Source organism: Callithrix jacchus, chromosome 4 (genome assembly GCF_049354715.1).
Source record: "Callithrix jacchus isolate 240 chromosome 4, calJac240_pri, whole genome shotgun sequence".
In the NCBI taxonomy this organism is placed as follows: domain Eukaryota; kingdom Metazoa; phylum Chordata; class Mammalia; order Primates; family Cebidae; genus Callithrix; species Callithrix jacchus.
The window spans coordinates 74,071,998-74,092,926 of record NC_133505.1 but is presented as its reverse complement, the minus strand read 5'-3'; the positions used below and the strand labels follow the sequence as shown (position 1 = coordinate 74,092,926).

Sequence of the window (20,929 nt, the reverse complement as noted above, 5' to 3'; positions counted from 1 at the left end):
GTGAACAATAATACTTCCCAAAGTATTTCACAAAATCTAATTTGAGCAATACAATAAATGTAAATATAATAAGCTTCAGAAATTTAAAACAATAAGGTAGAAGTGCTGTATATATTGTACAGACAACGAGATAGATATTTAAATAGGATATGTCCAGAGCAGCCCAGAGAGGCTCAATTGTGTGGTCCACAACTGGAGGAGAGGCATGATGTACACCACACTGGGGGGCGGGGGTGATGGTGGAGATTCTAAGCAAGAGCGCCTAGAGATTTTTCCTTCCCTGGCATAAATTGTTCCTCTTTCTTTTCTGCTCTCCCCATCAAGTTCTTATAACAGATTTGTCTACATGTATGCATATATATTTTAAATCTGGGTTTTCTAGAGTCGAGATAGTATTCTCATGGGAACCTGGTCAATTCACTTACTCAAAATATTGAAAGACACAGTTAATTCTATGTGACTTATGGTAATTATCTCATCATTCTTATATGCTGACTTTCATTGCCATTCTAGCACTAGTTGGTGCTTAATAAAATTTGTTGACTATGTTCTTTCTTTTCCATATGTAGAAAGTATATTTTTACATGGCTTATATCTTTTGTACAAAAAAGAGCTGACAAATACAGCTGGCAAAATACATTTCCAGAAGATAAAAGACAGACTCAATGCTTAAATATGTTCATTTCAAATAGTTTTGTTATATTTAGACTATTTCAACACTATATTTGAGGCTACTCTTCTTTAATTTATCAGAAAAGCTTTCTCTAACATGTTCTTTAAATTCTAAATAATGATTTCATCTTTATGAAAGTCTTGTGATTCATTTGCACAACTGTTTTCTGCATAAGAAACAGAGAACACATTGTGATACTGGGTGCTTTTTCAGTAATTTTATATGATATGGCAAGTTAGTTTCTCTTAATGCTTTCTCCCAATGCTTGTAACTGTATAGTAATTATCATGACAAACAATAAAAATACATACTTTCATAAAAATTTAAATACACAAATTCCTTATTCAAAAGCAAATATTAAAAATTTCTCTTAGTTTTCAGTGCAGTGAAGAGATGAGGGCTATACTAAGGCATGAGGAGGTAGATATTGCAGAACTAAAACACATTCCTAATGTTAGATAGAACTAGTATGGTCACATTTTGGCAAAAGCAGAAAAACACCAAATAGTTTAAATATTAACCACGATCCTTGAAAGTTATTGCAGAGAGATTTGAAATTTTTATTAAATAATTCAGGAAGCCTGGGGCATCTTAGTAAAAAGTGATTCACAGAAAGATGATTATCATTTTTCTATAAAACCAAGGCTGATTTCTTCAGGAAATCAGAAACTACACAATAGCAGAAAATATACAAGCTTTATATCCAAAAGGTGTGAGTATAAATTATGCTATGTCATTCACTAACTGTATGAGCTTGGGAAAATCACTTAATCACTTTTTGCTTTTTTTTTCAACGTCAAGAAAGGTCAACTTAAATGTGTACGTGTAAAGCATAAGACTGACTTATTTTAATATGGGAAGTATGAAAGTACAATAAGGAAGATTTTCACAGGAATCACCTTCCTTGCTCCTGCCCTTCAATGATTTAAGTATTTGAAGTGGATGTTTAAATAATGAGTAGATATTGGAAATTTGCATAGAGGACTGAACCAAATCTGAAGCATTTCTATTGCAGTTGGATAGATTTAAGAATGGGTTCTTTTCATTCTGAGATGAAAGATTTTGATTTAGACAATGGGAGCATCTAGGCAGTTATAAGAAGCCTTCCCTGACCCTTGACTTAGTACTTCTACATACCGCCCAGCCCACCCAGCCCCCTCTTCCCCTTAATTAATCATTCCCCTTTTCACTGTTTATAACTTCTACTGTGGCATGTAACTTAAATATTTATTTCCTACCACATAGTGAGATAGGCTCTTACCTCATCTTCTCCAGCGCCTACCTCAAAGTGTGGTAAAGATGTGTGCACTGATAAACAATTTATTAACTATTATTTGGATAAATTGAAGATAATTTGATCATGAAAAAAACAGAATAATCATTCTATTTCTTTATAATACCTATACTCATTTGGTTAAATTCAAGAGAATTTGATCATGAAAAAAAGCATAGAATAATCATTCTGTTTCTTTAGAATATATATTCATAACAAGTTAATTCATTTGCAACTATAAAAGTCTAGAAAATGTATTCCGCTGTTATCAGTCAAAAGAATGATTATTAAAAAGGTAATTCTATAAGCAAGTCAATGCCCAGTAGATGATACTTACATTAGCCAAATGAGCTAGTTCTATCTCCAGAAACGAATCAGTTGTTTTGGGTTCAGGCCTTATTGTGACGACGATGATTTTGGAATTAATGACAGTATAATTTCTGAAACAGAGTAATTATGATTAAAAGGAGAAATGATTGATTAGAAGTATAAACTTCTCCTGCTCAATACATTTTAGGATGGTTTTAAATTAATGCATCTAAAGCAAAAACAGAAATCATAGTATTATTCATGGAAAGATACAATTTGCTGCTGTAAAGAAACTTTATGTAGAACAGAAAACTTAGGAAGAAAAGGCCATTTTACTATTTACATTCAGAAAATATAAAAAAGCAAGAGCACAGATAAGTTTTTGATTACTTAAATGTAATTCACCTACAAGAGTTAGGGATTGTGAATTCAAACTTTCAGACAATCTTTAAATAAATATAATTCTTTTATATCAAGGAGGACCTAAGAGTTTGTTTTCTAGGAGATCAAATATTTTATTGCAATGTGCTGTCTTGGTGTTTTTTTGGACTATCCAAAAATACATTACAATAAATAATTAGAGTCTGAAGTAACATTAGAGCAAGTAGAGTTTAAATAGAAATAAATGCTGTTACTAATTATTGACCATAATTTATTTCAGCAATAGAGATTTAGAGGTCACTGCTTGATCTCAATATTCTCTCTAAGAAACATACTTTGTCTGAAATATCTTACCAAGATATTTCATTTACAAAGAAGTTTAAGTTATTTTAAATAAAATCTTATCTATAATTTATAAGAAATTATCTACCAATATAAACATAAAACTGAACCAACGTTTTATTGTATATATAGGTTTTCACACAAAATATGTAAAATGCTGCAGATCATTTAGTATTTAGAGATTTAAAGATGATTTAATTGTACTTATAACCCATTCGAGTGTATGTGTATGTGTGAATACATTCCTGTTTGGAATTTTGAAATAAATAAACCACTTGCTCTTCCACTGGGTATGTACTATTCTGGAGAATTCACATTAAGTATCAATGACAAAATCATTTAATTTTTGTCCCTTTTTTTGTTTTTAAGGTAGTATTTACAGATAAAACTCACCAATTTTAAGTATATAGTTTAATGCATTGGATAATTGCATACATAGACAAGCAATCCCTTGCCCTAAACGGTTTCTTCAAGTCCCTTCGTATTTAATCCTGTAGCCACCCAGGCAACCATGGACATGCTGTTGTTATAATTTTGCCTTTTCTAAAATTTCATTTTAATAGAAGTATACAGTACACAGACTTTTAATTTTAACTTAATTCATTTAACACAACATTTTTAAGATTCATCTATTTTATTTATTTTTATAGTTGAGCAATATTCTGTGGTATGAATACAGCAAAATGTATTGATGTATTTATCAATTAGGTTAACATACTTTAGGTTATTTCTGATTTTTAGCCTTTATGAATAATAGCTAATGATATTTGGCTATTACAAATAATTACCATACACACTTTATGTATGGACATGTATTTTCATATGTCTCAGTTGATTATCTAGGAGTGGAATTCCTTGATCATGCTGTAAAGGCATACTTAATTTTATGTTACTGCTACATTGTTTTCTAAAGTGGTTGTACCATTTTAAGTCACATAATTCTCATATGGAACCATGCATTTTTTGAGATTTTTTTTTCTCTAATAAGATGGTTTTTGGCACAATATTTCATCAGAAAAAAATGTGGAGCTATTCTGTGGTTGGGAGAATTTACTGTATTTAGTAGCAGAGGAACTATACACCCATTTTATATGGGCTAACATTTTTTTAGTACATTTCTCATGTATGCAGTAATGTCAAATAACAATTCCTTCAACATTCAGGTAGCTATTCAGCCTAAGAGTAAAGAGTAAAAACCAACAAAGCATAAATCAATTTTGTTTTTGTTAGGAAGATATTTGTAGACAGAGAGAGCTGGTCAACTGTTCTTTTTTTTTTTTTTTTTTCATCAAATGCTAAATGAGTTAATTGATGGTCCAGTGCATTTTGAAGGAAAGGAAACTAAGTTCTAAATGCCAAGCTTCCTTTGCCAAATTATTCTTCCCTGTTTCTCTGTGAATAAAAGCGATCAGGGAACCAAGTGAGAATAGATGAAATTGACAAAGTTGAGAGGTGATCCTGTGTGGTTGATCATATTAGCACAGCTGACAGGCCTCCCAGAGAATGGTGCATACAGCTTAGAGTTAAGGGAAATATCCACCTGTCATTACCAGAGAAATTATGAACATTTCTCCCAAAGAGCAATCAGTCCTGAACAAAGAGATGTAAGTTCATTTTTCAGATTAGCCTAAATATGTTTAAGTTCTGGTTTGGTTTTGCAAACAAAAATATTGATACATCACTCAAATTCCATTTGTCTATTAATTTTAGTTCTGTTTATAATCCTAGTTAAGGGCTTTTAATAAAACCCAATGGGCCGGGTGCGGTGGCTCACGTCTATAATCCCAGCACTTTGGGAGGCCAAAGTGAGTGGATCACGAGGTCAAGAGATCGAGACCATCCTGGTCAACAAGGTGAAACCCCGTCTCTACTAAAAATACAAAAATTAGCTGGGTATGGTGGTGCATGCCTGTAGTCCCAGCTACTCGGGAGGCTGAGGCAGGAGAATTGCTTGAACCCAGGAGGTGGAGGTTGCAGTGAGCTGAGATCATTCCATTGCACTCCAGTTTGGGTAACAAGAGCAAAATTCCACCTTAAAAATAAATAAATAAAACCCAATGACTGCTAATTTTAATTAATATTAGATAATTTTTATATTAGAAATGTATCTCTATTATGTTTAAGTTGCATAAGAGGATGCATTACTAGAAAACAAAGATGTGAGTATTCTATAAAGAAGACTGCAATTTTGTAAAGATATTTATGAAACTCTCTGCGTTTGGGAATGTGGAGACTTTGACCCTGAATGACTGATCTATAAGGAGCAAAGTAGCTACAAGAAGCTGCCTTCTGTAAGGAATATTATACTGTGTTAGGTTTATCAGCTGCTCAACTAGACTGGTGGAGAAATTCTCTAAAGGAGTGAATCAACACTGTGGCTTTTGCTGAGAAAGGAGAGACAGAGACAGACAAAGAGGCAGAGAGAGAGAGAGAGAGAGAGAAAATGTGTGATGTGTGTATGTTTTAACATGTTTAGAATATATTTGAGAAGAGATGTATGTCAGTTCATTTAAGCATATCAGTGTGCTAATGTCATTCATGTGAGTCCCTGCCACCTGGTGTTCCAACACAGTAACGTGCACTTACCTCTTCCAAATCATCCATTAATTCTATGCATGTCTTTTTCCACATGATAATAAGCTCTAAGACAGCAAGATTTTTATCTATCATTTATATGTCCTCATTTGTATTTTTTTGCAATATTTTAATACTTAAAGCATGTTTGTTTTGTTTAATAAGCAAATACTAAATAAAAATATTAAAATTCTAACAACTTGATTTAAAATTTAATGCCCATATTATGGTATTAAAATCCCTAATAAAGAAAAAATAAATAAGCAAACTTAAATTATGCAATGGCTCCCTTTTTAAAAAAGTGAATAGTGTACAAAATTGTCTTTAATGTATTCCATCAATTCATTCTAATTTGCACAATTGAATAGCTGGCTTCTGATGTGCCATGTCAGGCTTTGTGATCTGCTAATGCTCCCTGGCTGGCTGCATGTTTGCATTCACTGCTAGAAAAGCAGGTCTGACAGCCAAATGAGTTTCATGACTGAAATAAAATTATTATCTGTCCTTGAGATTTGTGCTAATTGGTATATAAAATATCTTACAATGTATAGAGTTAATCATTTAAAGGTAACCCAACTTAATCTTCACATTTTTTTGCAGAGTCTTAAGATGTCTAAGGCACATGAACCATATCTTAAAGAGAGTAAAAAAGTGATTAAAAATACAACTCAACTGGGTATAACAGACTCACTTAGTACATAAGGACGTCTATAGGCTGAAAGTAAAAGTATGGTAAAAAAAAGTCTCATGTAAAAGATAACCAAAAGAGAATAAGGTTGCTACACTTATATCAAACAAAATAGACTTCAAATCAAAAACTGTCATGAGATAAAAAGGACATGATGTAATGTTAGAAGAGTTGATTCACTTGGAAGATATAACAATTATAAATATATGTGCACCTAATGTCAGAGCACCCAAACATATGAAGCAAATATTTAAACAATTGAGGGAAGAAATAAATAGTAACAATATAATAGGATATTTTATTACCTCATTTAATAACTAGATTACCTAGACAGAAGATTAATAAGAAAACAGAAGACATTAAAAACATTATAGATGAATTAGACCTTACAGGCATATGCAGAACACTCCAAACAACAGCAGAATACACATTCTTCTTAAGGGCAGACAGATCATTTTCCAGGATAGATTACAAGGTAAGCCATAAAACAAGGCTTAACAAATTCAAGAAGACTGATATCTTAACAAGTATCTTTTCTGACCACAATGGAATGAAACTAGAACTCAATACCGAAAGAAACACTGAAAAATACACAAATATGTAGAAGGCAAATAGCATACTATTGAACAACCAGGTGATCAAAGAAGAAATCACAAGATATATTAGAAAATATCTTGAGACAAGTGAACATGAAAATACAGCATACCACATAACATATTTGGTGCAGCAAAAAAAGTACTAAGAGGGAAACTCATAGTATTAAACACCTACATTAAAAAAGAAGAAAGATCTTAAATCAAACCTAACTTTATACTTCAGAGAACTAAAAATAGAAGCATAAACTGAACCCAAAGTTAGTAAAGACAATAATAAAAATTAGAGCTGAAATATACAGAATAAAAATAGCAAACCATGTAAAAACCAACAAAACTAAGAGCTTATTTTTGGAGAAATTATCTACAAAATTGACAAACCCTTTTTAAATAGAGTAAGTAAAAAGAAAGAGAGAACACTCAAATAACACCAGTAAAAATGAGGAGCCATCACAACTGATGCTACTGAAGTAAATAGTATCATAAGAGACAGCTATGAACAATTTTTATATGCCAACATATAGGATAACCTAAAGAAATGACAAATTATTAGAAAAATCCAACATATCAAGACTGAATCATGCAGAAATTTTATTTCTGAATAGACTCATAACTAGTAAAGAGATTGAGTCAGTAATCAAAAATGTCTCAACAAACAAAAGCCTAGAGGGCCAGAAGTCTTCACTAGAGAGTTCTGTGATAGGTTTAAAGAAGAATAAATACAACTCCTTCCCAATGTCTTCCAAAAAATTAAAGAAGAGATCCCTCCTATCCTATTTTACAAGGCCAGTATTACCTGGATACCAAAAATCAGACAAAGATACTATTAAAAAAAAAAAAAAAAGAAAGAAAGCTAAGGACAAATATCCTTAAGAAATATTGACACTCTTCAACAAAATGCTAGCAAACCAAATTCAACAGCATGTTAAAAAGTTTATATACCATGACAAAGAGGGATTTATTTCTGGAATGCAAAGGTGCTTCCACAAATGAGAATCAATCAATGCAATACATCACATTAACAGAATGAGGGCCAAAAACTACAGCAGTGTCCCAATTGATTTTATAAAAACATGTGAAGAAATTTAACACCCTTTCATGATACAAATTATTTAATGAACCAGGAATAGGAAGAAATTATTTCAACATAGTAAAGGTGATATATGCAAAACTCACATCTAATATCATACTTTATGGGAAAAAATACTGAAAGCTTTTCCTGTAAGATCAGAAATAAGACAAAAATGCCCTCTCTTGCCAGTTTTTTTTTTTTTTTTGAGATGGAGTTTCACTCTTGTTACCCAGGCTGGAGTGCAATGGCACGATCTCGGCTCACCGCAACCTCCACCTCCTGGATTCAGGCAATTCTCCTGCCTCAGCCTCCTGAGTAGCTGGGATTACAGGCACGCGCCACCATGCCCAGCTAATTTTTGTTTTGTATTTTTAATAGAGACAGGGTTTCACCAGGTTGACCAGGATAGTCTTGATCTCTTGACCTCGTGATCCACCCGCCTCGGCCTCCCAAAGTGCTGGGATTACAGGCTTGAGCCACTGCGTCCAGCCTCTCTTGCCAGTTTTATTCAACATAGTACTAGAAGTCCTAGAAACAGCAATTAGTTAAGAAAAAAGAATAAATGGCATCCCAATGGAACCGGAAGACATAAAATTACCTCTGTTCCTAGATGATATGACTTTATATGTAGGAAATCCTAAAGATTTCACACAGGTACATGTTAAAAATCTTGTTATAATTAATGAGCAAATTCAGGAAGTTGCAGAATGTAAAATAATCAATACACAAAAATCATCTGTTTCTATACATTTTCAATGAACAATCTAAAAGGAAATTAAGAAAATAATCCCATTTAAAAAGCACAAAAATAAATAAAATACTTATTAGTAAACTTAAACTATGAGGAAAAGACTTGTACATTAAAAACTATGAAGCATTTCTGAAAAAAAAATGATAGAAGAGACAGATAAATGGAAGGAAATCCTGTGTTCATGAATTAGATGACTTAATATGGACATTGTTAAAATGTCCATATTACCCAAAGCAATCTACTCAAATGGTATTTTTGCAGAAATGGAAAAAAAATAAAATTCACATAAAATTTCAAAGAATCCTTAACAGCTGGATCAGTCTTAAGAAAGAAAAACAAAATATTTTATAGTTCCAAGCTACATTACAAAGCTACAGTAATAATTTCTAAAAAGCATGGTACTGGTGTCAAGACAGACGTACAGACCAACAGAAAAGAACAGAATGCTCAGAAATAAATCCTCATGTGTATGGTCAAATGGTCCATGACAAGGGTGCTAAGGCTACACAATAGGAAAAGGATAATCTCTTCAACAAACAGTGTGGAAAAAACTGGATATCCACATGCCTACATCGTATAAAAAACTCAACATATAATAGATTAAGACCTAAACGTAAGACTAGAAACTATAAAACTGTTAAAGGAAACCATAGAGAAAAACATCCAAATCATTGAACTTGGAGATGGCATCAAAAGTACAGGGAACAATAGCTAAAATAAGCAAATGAGACTCATCAAATTAAAAAAACAAAACAAAGTAACTTTTTGTTAAGGAAAGGAAACAACAGAATGAAAAGGCAACTTGTGAAAAGAGAGAAAATATTTGTAAACTATGTATCTGGTAAGAGGTTAACATCCAGAATATATAAATAACTCCTAAAACTTGACAGCAAAAACCCAAACCAACTTATCTGATTAAAAATTGGGCATCAGACATGGACAGACATTTTTCCAAAGAAGGTATGTAGATGGTCAAGAAGGATATAAAAAGATGCTCTACATCATTAATCATAAGAGAAATCCAAATCAAAACTACAATGAACTGTCACCTCACACCCACTAGAATAGCCACTATTGGTTACAAAAGACAGGCTGGCAGGACGGCTAATACCTGTAATCCTAGCTCTTTGGGAGGCTGACGAGGGCGAGTCACATGAGGCCAGGAGTTTGAGACCTGCCTGGCCAACATGGGGAAACCCCATCTCTGTTAAAAATACAAAAATTAGCTAGGCGTCGTGGCATGCGTCTGTAATCCCAGCTACTTTGGAGGCTGAGGCAGGAGAATCGCTTGAACCAGGGAGGTAGAGGTTGCAGTGAGCTGAGATCCATACCACTGCACTCCAGCCTGGGCAACAGACTAAGACTCTGTCTCAAAAAGTAAACAAAAACAAACCAACAAAACCAAAAAACAACATAACAAATGTTGACAAGGATGTGGGGAAATTGAACAATGCAGTGTTGGTGGTAATGTGAAATGGTGCAGCTGCTTTGATACGGTATGGCAGTTTCTGAGAAAACAAATAAAAAATAATCCAATGATCTCTCTTCTGAGTATATACCCAAAATAATTGAAAGAAAGATCTCACACAGAGATATTTGCACACCCATGTCCATGATGTATGATTGATAATTGTCAAGAGGTGGAAGCAACCTGATTGTCCATCAATGGAAGAATCAATAAAGAAAATGTGGTGTATATATATAAACAATGAAATATTCTTCAGCTGTATAAAAAGTCTTATTATATGCTATAAGACAGATGAACCCAAAGGATATTATGCTAATTGAAATAAGTCAATCACAGAAAGATGAATGCTGCATGATTCTACTTCCATGAGGTATTTAAAGTAGTCAAACTAAGAATCGGAAAATAGAATGGTAGTTGCTAGCAGTCAGAGGAAGTGAAAAAATGGGAGTTGTGCTTTAATTTGTGTAGCCTTTTAATTTTGCAAGATAAGAAGGTTCTAGAGATCTGTTACATAAGTGCATTTAGTTAACATTGTACTGTATATTAAAAACAGTTATTATGGCAAAGTTTATTTTTTTAAACATAATAAAAAATGTAATGCAGTGTTATACAAAAAGCACCAGTGGAGGAAATGGCAGAACGAATGGCATACATATAGTATAGCCAGCTAAGATACAACAAAAATATGTTAAGAATTCAATGGAAGTTAGAAAAGTTACTATAGTCTTTTTCTATTTGTAGATTTATAGTTCATGTAGCTTCAAAAGTGAAGCTGTCATAAATGTTTTAAAAGAATGGAACAATTTAAATAAGACCAAAATAACATAGATTATTTCATACAATATGGGAACTTGGGGACTTTATCAAAAATTTAAAGCTAAATATCTTTGTTTTCAAACCTAAAATCAGCTGACAGCTGATAAAAAGTAGGAATGGGTTTACTTAAAGCTTTGAAAGGAGTTAGCATTTGACTGTAGGTTGTCTAAGATATGTAGAATGTAGAATTTTTTAAATGTCAAGTGATCAGAGATTTATGTTTGCTTTTAAAATATCTGACCAAACTAATCCCAGATTTTAAAAAAATAATGGACTATGTAATACCGCAATACTTTATACTATATAAGTAATGCCAATTTGTTATTTCTATAGATAATTTAAATTTCTAATGTTTTCATGAGAAGGCATTCTAAAAAGGTACAGAATGTCACAAAACTAGATCCTTATTTCATTACACAGTGAGAATGAAAAAGCAAGATTCAAAGTTTAGGTCCTAAACTTAAGGGTTTGAGCTCTTGAGAGAGCTGATTGCTTCAGGTTGATTGCCTTTAGAGTGCTTTCGTGTAAAAGTGATTATGTCTTCTATTATTTCCAATATTGTTTTTCTATTCAGGTTTAATTTTTATAGTATTAGGAATTCAAATGAGTTCTATTTCCTAAATATATAAAAATTTTAGCATCATTTATCTTAATTAGGTTAGTACACTTAACAAGAAATTCATGTGATTTTGCATCATTTTGCATTATTAAAATTTGTTCCTTTCTTTAAAGATAATTTTGTAATGACTTTTGGTTTATGATGACACTTTAGTTTTCATTCATCTGTATTTTTCTTGATTCTACTATAGTGGAATTTACTATAATTTTATTAGTTCTTTTATCATATCTTGAATGTTAATCACTACACAAACACATTTTTTTTAGAGGACTACAGTTTTCATGTCTTAACAGGATAATCACATACTGCTCACATACTCAAAAGTATCATGCCTTCCCACAAAACTGGAGGCTGAACTTATTAAATGAATCAGATAAATGATTGTTTAAAACCATTTACTGATTTCTTGGCTTGAATGTATTCTTAGATATACTTTTCTTTTTCCTTAGAGATTATTTCCTTAAAATAAATTCTTAGAAATGGAATTGCTATGAAAATGACAAAGCACTTTTAAGTTTCATGGTATTGCCAAAAATGCTATAAAAATCAGTTAAAGTTCTCACAGCAGTTTATGAGCTTGCCAAGATATGGATGTTTTCTAATTCCTTAATATAAGTGGGGTATTCGTGTCAATATCTCACTCCCTCGAAGGACTCTCTGAATTGGGCTGAACATGCACATAGGTGGCCATAGGGGAATTGGAGGTGTGACAAACTTAAGTCTTGGCATTAACAGCTTGGGCTGGGGCCACCAGGCCAGCTCCAGTGCTTCCTGAAACTGTCCATACATAGACACCTGCTTCTGGCTCGTACAAGATTTTCTGCAAAGGATACATGTATACTCATGCACTATCATAGAAGTCTATGGTTTGTATTGCTTAGAATAATAAATAGTAACAGCATAGAGGCAATGAGATATAATAGAAGAGTCCTGGTTTTAGGATACAAGACAAGTTGGATTAGAATTTAGTTACCTACTGGACATATAATCTTAGGCAGGTCACTTAAGTGATAGGATCTCAGGTCCGTTATCTATAAAGTGAGACTTCTGGTTCACACTAAACTCTAAAAGACCTTATAGCATTAATATCCTATGGTTCTATACTTTTTTTTCTTTGGAATGAAGTCTTGCTCTGTCACCCAGGCTGGAGTGCAATGGTGCAATCTCTGCTCACTGCAACATCCACATCCCAGGTTCAAGCAATTCTCCTACCTCAGCCTCCCAAGTATCTGGGATTACAGGCTTGCACCACCATACATGGCTAATTTTTGTATTTTAGTACAGATAGGGTTTCACCATGTTGGCCAGGCTGGTCTTGAACTCCTGACCTCAAGTAATTCACCTGCCTCAGCCTCCCAAAGTGCTGAGATTATAGACGTGAGTCACCATACCTGGCCCATCTATGCTTTCTATCTATGAGAAATTATTCTGAAGAAGAAGGAAGGTGAGAGGCTGAGAATAGCACATATTTAGTTTGGACTTCATCTGAATCCTATTTCCTTCAGTTGAAATAACAATCTGAACCTGCTTAACTTTAAAAGGGAAGACAGTTGAACAGTAAAATAAAAATTGCAGCTCAAAGGAAAGTCAGAAGTATATTAGAGTAAGAGATGAAGATAAATATCTTAATAAAAGAGACAGTCAACATGCAAAATTATTTATGACTTTGTATGAAGGACAATTTCTAAACTATATCTATTCAAAGCATTATATCAAGTCCTCCTTCTTAGTATCTATGAAGGAAATTATAAAAATGATTACACCAAAATATACCATTTCTGGAAACCTAACAGCAAACCTACTATTATTATTTCTGCATATGAGAAGCTTGGCTTCACGTATTTCAACAGGTAATTAGTAAAATCATCAAGAAGGAAAATATTTTAGAAAAATTTGTAAATAATTGAACATATAGAACAAATTTGTACTTTTTAATGTTGAATAAGAAGATATTTCTTTTCTTATTGGGTTCAATTCACACAGTCAAACTTACATAGTAAATGACAAAATATACATATTTTAACCCTCTCTTCCTAAAAGATTTTCATAGCGCAAACATTAAACTTCTGTGAGTCTTACTTTTAAAGGTGTCTTATATAAGATATTTTACCAGATGGAAAAAAGTAGTAATTACAGAAAAAACTACTTGGCCCTTTATGAAGAACTATTCTGAGAGTTTCAATAGCAGGGGAAGTTTTAAAGAATTAATACATTACTGTTAGCAGGGACACTGCTCAGTAAATATTTGCTGAGTGACTATGGAAGAAAGAATCACCCTGTTCATGAAAAAGTATTATTTCCATTTAGCAGATCTGTAATTGGTGCAGTTACTCATTAGACTTTCTGGAACAATGTTTTGAAAAGGAGAAAAACAAGCTCAAGGGTACACTTAGTGGTCACAATATATTACTAAATGAGATAAAAGAAAATGAGAAACACTATTACTTCACCTTTCTAAGAGTACTTAACAAATATTTCATCCTGAGCATTCTATTGTCCTTTTATCTGGTCAATGATCTAAGTATTATTTAGTTGTCCTATCGACATTTACTAAATTACTTTATGGATGCAAATAATGTATAGGCCAATGAATTTGTAATTCTTATACAGAGGTTATTAAGGACTTCAATCTAAAGAATATGTAGAAACTTTCTGCAATAGAAAGATAATTTCTGAAGTTGAATTTTTAAGTTCAATTTCCACATTTTGCTTATAAAAAAAGTCAGGGACTTACCCAGTGGCCTATCTAAATCCCTTTGTGTTATAAGCGGCATTAGGGGAGCCATTCCATCAGAGTAGTCTCTGCTGTATCCATTAAATCATCCATGATGTATCCATTAATCTACCCATAAACTGTATGAGACAAACTGCCTCTGCCATATTTTTTAAAAAGCTGAATCACTAATTGAATGCTTCTTTTTCTTTAAAAAAAAAAAAAAAAAGGCTGGCATCCCTTGGGAAATTTCCTAAGGAAATTTCCAATTATATTGACTGGATAAATTTATAAAACTTGGGATAACCTTACTTCATCTGTTTGTGTAGTTGAGTGAGTGCTATGAGATTATATAGAACAAGATAAATCATAATGCAATGTTAGTGGATATCTAGGAGGGAAATTAATTAGTAATACCAAAAATGTTATGTTGAATATTTCATTTGTACTAACTATATACCTCAGGAGCAAATAGAGAGTATGTTGCACATAAATATGTTTCTGTGCTAAATTTGAACTGAAGGCATACAATTACTGAGTGACTGGACAAGTTTATAAAACTCTTGACATGTTTAATTAAAATGAACACACAAGTCAACTGATTTTAAGCTAGTATCTGGTCTAGAATTCTTAAAATATAAGCTTTACATAAACTAATTCCCTGTGAAAATAAATACCTAATTTTGATTATCTGGGAACTTTTAACATATATCTCCTCGAACATAAAACACAAAGATATAGGCAGTGTAACTATAAATAAATTTTATCTGTGAGTAACTGTACGTACCAATGAGTTTTAATAAAACCATTGGAAAAATTGAGAGTAGACATTTTTGGTTTTCAAACATTTTTTTTCCTAAGCAAAACACAATCAAATAGATCCAAATTGAGGAAGTCTAAATTCTATTCAGAGGAGAAGGGAGGTAAATAAATTTCAACTTCTAATGGTTGTCTCTATGGTTGAAGGAGGCCCTGCATTGCATTCACAGGGGCTCTGGATGACTCTACACATATTAATAAAGAGCTTCACATAGAACGATTTTCTATAAAGATTCATTTTTAATCACTGCTGCTACCTTAGGTAATTATTTTTCTTCTGGAGTGAACTCTGTTTTTATTTATTAGACTATGTGTTTGGTTCCTGGTATAACTGTTATACATTATTTGTATTCTTTCCTCTCTAAAAATGCAAAGCTTTATTTATGAGAGTATAAGAAAAAAGTGCAACTGTGACTGTATTTAACTAAAATACAACTTTATCTCTATCTTCCAAAATGAGGTAGTGTGGAGAAACAGGTCATTATGAGTGATAACATCACAATCTGAGCAGATGTGAATGATATTTTCTGAGAGATTTGGCATAGTAGATAAGAGAGTAATGCAAATAAGTCAGTGTTGGTAGAACTACTATTTGTAATTGTATTAAACATCTGGGAGGAAAGGAATTAACAGATTTCTTCCAGAAATAGTCCTCTAAATGAACAGCAGCATTTTAAAAAATGTAGCTGTAATTGAAAATTTATTTCAAAGCAAGCTGAGATCTTGTGCAAATAAACAAGACCATATTTTCCCAGTCATCACGACACTCCTTTAATTTCATTTTATGGTGATGAACAGTACCATTAAGTACAAATAATGGGAGAAGACAGATTAATTTTTTCAATGACCCATTCTATTATAGAGACTCGAGATTTTTCTTTTCTTTCTTTCTTTTTTTCAGCGTCAAGATAAGGCATTATTAGTTACAAAAGAATTTTCAGGGCTACAGTCAGACACCAAAATTATCTTTTCTAGTTGTTTTGAAAAGCATAATTGCTAATAGCCTGTTCATTAAATTTGTATTTTCTATTTCATTTAAGAAAAATCCATTTGTATTACCAAAGCTTGTTTAACTATTTTTATAAAATGAGATATAATCACATTTTGGAATAATTTACAAAATTACAACTGCTTATTACTTTGTAGCTTACCTCAAAGTGGGCAAAATTAGATCTAAGTTTTTGTATAGAACTGCTCCAAGAACAAATACAGATGATTCATCTAATTCTAGAAAGAATAAAAGTTGAAATATTAGCAAACAGCCAGAAAATATTATTTCTTATAAAACTTAAATCTGCTAATTACAAGATAATTCCAGTACTTCCTTATGCAAAGATGAAGCCTGGTAAAAAGAAATGCATTCCTAACCATGCACATTAATAGTAACTCTTGAAGATGTCCTTCTATAGTTTTGCATTATGATGTAAACTTTCTTCACCAGGTTGAGACAAGAAGCTGCCTTAGTCTTCATTAAATAGTTTAATTTCCCAATGTTATCAGGAAAGAGAGCCAATTCTCTCTCAGATAACTACCTTTTAAGTTTGAAATCTCCAAAAGTGACCACAATGTCACTTTAAAAAACAGTCATTAATTTTAAAGGCTATTAGAAATATTCTAAAAACTAAATTTTTTCTCAAATTATTTTTTAGATCTTTAAGTTCACGGAAATGTGTGCAGGTTTGTTATACAGGTACACTTGTGTCATGGGGTTTGTTGTACTGATTATTTTATTACCTAGGTATTAAATTTGTTTTCATATGCCAAAACAGTATCTTCAAACCAAAGTAAATTTTAATGAGGCAGAAATAAAAATTACATTGCATGGAAAATACAACACATTTCAATATCTAGAGGTAAAATATGAGTCCACATGCTTTTCACAGGGATAAAAGCATCAATATTGAAATTTGACTATGTCAAGCTCAGGTCAATAATTTGCACTTGTGTATTTTCCCCACTGTAATAGATTGTTTTCTCCAGTAAGTTCAGAGACTTTTAAACCAAGAAAAAGTAGTCTATATTTAGAAAATTAGTTTAAAATACTGATTACAGACTATTTCCAAACTGTATAATATATGAAGATTTATACCTAATTTCTAATTAAATGACCTTATAAAAAATGTCTTGTTCAAGCTCATAGCATTTCAGATATTTACCTTTTGATGATACTGGAGTGAAGATGCTTTTTGGAATTACTACTCTATCTTCTGAGTTTCTTGCCCAGTCAACCATTCCCTTCCGTCCTTTCATTGGAAAGTTGATGTCTGTTAGGACAGAGGCTGCAGGAAGCTTCTGAATACTAGCCACTATTAAAAAAGAAATAATAATTTCAACTAAAATTCCTTTATTTTTTAGTGTAATTAATATTGATCAAGTTAAATCTTACAGTGTATCCAAAACAAAATTTCAAGTCAAAATTATATTTTTCAGAGCAAAAAAAACAAAAAACAAAAAAACCCATGTCTTCTTATCAGATAAAATTTTTCATTAGGTTGCTGAATTTTACTTATCGGTCTTAGTTTTTGTTGCTTTCAGTGGGAAGCATACAATGGTGGTCGATGATGAAGCAGATATTCTGAACGTATCAGCAGGCCCTGCTATAGTGGTTGTTCATAGTTTGTCTCCATTCTAATTTTTAGAAACTCACATTGTATTTTTTAAAAACATTTTGATTAACAGACTTGTGACTAATGGATTAAAATTTGCATTTACATTTGAATTTTGTTTTAAGAAGAAATTAACTTCATTTTCATCTGAACATTGTCTTTGGAACAAATTTTTCATGGATTAGGTGGGGTACCCTGAAGAAATGTAGAACAAAGCTGTATTACTTTGGGACACAGAACTGTCAGAACCTGAATAATGAAGGTACCAATACTGTCAGAATTACACAACCAAAATAATACATAGAAATATTCATCAAATAGATTAACAGTAACAATTCTTGAAACTTCTCTCTAAAATTCAAAGTAAAAATGTGTGTGTATAAATAAATATATATATATATATAGAGAGAGAATTGTGTCTTTACTACCAATAAATATTATAATGTATATCAGAAAATGCATGAATAATGTTCAGTAATACTTTATTTTTATAGTTACATACAAATGCAAACTACATGTAAAATTTATAATGTATAATAAAACTGTGATGATAAATACTCCAGCATGTCTAGATTATAAGCATTTTCAATTATGTAGTGTTATTTGTAAAACTTTTAGATAGGTCCACAGTTGTTCAACAACATATGTTTAAGTGTCCCATATATGGAAACATGACACAGACAATTTTTTTTTTTTGACACAGTTTTACTCTGTCACCATGCTGGAGTGCTAGTGGCACAATCTCGGCTCACTGTAACCTCCGCCACTTGGGTTCAAGCTATTTTTCCTCCTCAGCCTCCCAAGTAGCTAGGACCACAGGCAGATGCCATCACTCCCGGTTAATTTTTTTGTGTTTTTAATAAAGATGGGGGTTTCACCGTGTTGGCCAGGATGGTTTCAAACTCTTGACCTCGCGATCCACCCACCTCGGCCTCCCAGAGTGCTGGGATTACAGGCATGAGCCACTGCGCCTGGCCATGAAGCAGACAATTGTAAAAGCTATTGCAATTGAAAGACTAAAGTAAAAATTTATTACACTCCACATAACTGAATTTCATTTAAAGGAGTTTGTAATTTAAATTGGGAGGATGAAAATTAAGAATTTAACAACATTAGTTGTATAAATATATTACTGCACTACTTAGTTTCAAATTAAATTGGTTATATCAAATTAGTGAAATTGTACTCTATTAAAGTTCTTTCAGGTTATTATTCAATCCATTATCAGCATAGGATGAAATTTCACTTTTCCTCTAATTTGCCATACTAAGCCTTAAAAAGTATTTTATAAGTAATGTTAAAGGAAAGAGGATAAACATTACCCATCCATAAATAAATTATGGATGTTAAATGCTGTTTGGGGATACTAGCTTTAACATAGTTTCTTTAAATGTTAAAACAATATACTTTTTGCTGTCCATAAATAAGCCAGTTCATCTTTTCTACATGGTCCAAATCCCTGCTGTATACAGAAGAGCAGGTCACCAAGTTAGTAAGACATTTTTTCTTGAGTCCTCTAAGCATTATTCAATGTGCAGAATTAAGTATACCTACTTTTCTATGCCTTGACTCTAACTTTTGTTGTCTTGGGGTTTAGAGAAAATTTATTTCACTTATTTGGTATAAAAACTGCTGAAAAAAAAAATAAAGGTTTCTCACTGTCATACAACTAGTTTCTATTATAAAAGAGAATAAAAGAAACTATTGGACCCTGTGGTATAATAATTTTTCTGTCTCTATGTACATTAGATAGAAAACAAAAAACAAACAGAAACATAACCAATGGATGAAGAATATTTTGTAGGAACTATATATCACTTTACTCATAAATGCTAGTCTAATACCATATTCATAAATCTATAAATTAATATTATACATGCATTGGTCTTTATGAAATACACTCATTCTTCAACTAGAGGTACATTAGCTGTTAAATTACAATTATATAAATTAGATTGTACTTTTGAACACAGTCTAGATTAAAGAAATGAAAAAATCAATTAGGATCACTAATTTATGCAATAAGTCCTTAAACACATACTTATTAATTATAGTAGGAATGTAATGGAGATTTTTATTATTATGAGTATATGTACATTCTAGGCAGTTTGAGATTTTTGCCTAGATGGTAACTAAGATCCTGAAATATGTCTTTGTTCCTTGAGATATTTTCTTTTCTTTTCTTTTTAATTAGCAAGTCAAAATTGTATACAATTATCATGTACAGCATGTTGTTTTAAATTATGTATATATGTGGAATAGTTAATTTGAATTAATTAGCATAAGCACTACCTCATATACTTTTTATTTTTTATGTAGTGAGAACACTTAAAATCTACTCTCTTAGCAATATAGTTCTTAAAATAGAATGAGTATTTCAATAAATCCATTATGAAAAGGATATACTTTCATACACTGATGAGATTCAAATTATACCTGTGAAATTATCAATATATGTGTTTTTACAAATGTTAAATTTAAAGTTACACATATTTACCTCTAACCCAAATAGGCAGATGTCTAAACTAGCAATGTATTTCTTTATGATCCCTGAGTAACAGATGAGAAAACCTATTTTCATATAGAAAAGGCAGTTTATAGATGGCTTTTACTTCTTTCTTTTTTCTGTTTCTGTTTCAGACAATAGATCAATCCAACCTTCAATTCCTTTCCTTCTTCAGAGTTTAACTGTCAAAACACTCAGGTAACATTTTGATGCAGTTAACATCTTTAGGGAAATAGGAAGCTCCTATGTTAAGTGAACACAAAAGAGGTAAGATTTTAAAATGGAATACCTTAAACTACATCTAAGTAAATACATGCCTCATGCTGATAAAGGGACATAAATGCAAAGCATAAGTACATAATCTACATATGCTGCTTCAGTAACAATTCCTGAATTAAAACCAGTCATTGTGGGTGTTTAGAAGATGGGACAACTTTCCTCAAACATTTAAAAAAAAAAAAAAGTCTTTTCTAACAGAATATTAAAGTACTTAAAATAAATCTCAGAGGACTCAGTGTCCCTGAACAAATAGGCACATCTTGAGAGCTTCAAGAATTATTCTAAATTCACTGTATCATGTTTTCATTACAACACTAGATTTGATTTCTTATGCAATAAAAATAGGTGACTCATCACTGATAAACCTTAGAGAAAATCCAGCTGCACTTCCATTCTGCAATTTTAATACTTTCATTTTGAATTTTGATAGGTAGTATAAAATTCGTT

At 31.9% G+C, this 20,929-nt stretch overlaps 1 protein-coding gene across 7 annotated transcripts in view; it reads right to left on the bottom strand.

Annotated features, from left to right (window-relative positions):
- The window catches only part of ADGRB3 (adhesion G protein-coupled receptor B3), a 771,381-nt gene that overhangs the window by 340,800 nt on the left and 409,652 nt on the right, over nucleotides 1-20,929 (bottom strand). For all 7 annotated transcript variants that reach the window (XM_078369486.1, XM_002746712.7, XM_008994633.5 and 4 more), the window contains 3 exons: nucleotides 17,248-17,397; nucleotides 16,243-16,318; nucleotides 2,284-2,386 (listed from right to left, as the gene is read on the bottom strand). In XM_078369486.1, coding sequence (XP_078225612.1) covers nucleotides 2,284-2,386; nucleotides 16,243-16,318; nucleotides 17,248-17,397 — 329 coding nt within the window. The remainder of the gene's footprint in view (nucleotides 1-2,283; nucleotides 2,387-16,242; nucleotides 16,319-17,247; nucleotides 17,398-20,929) is intronic.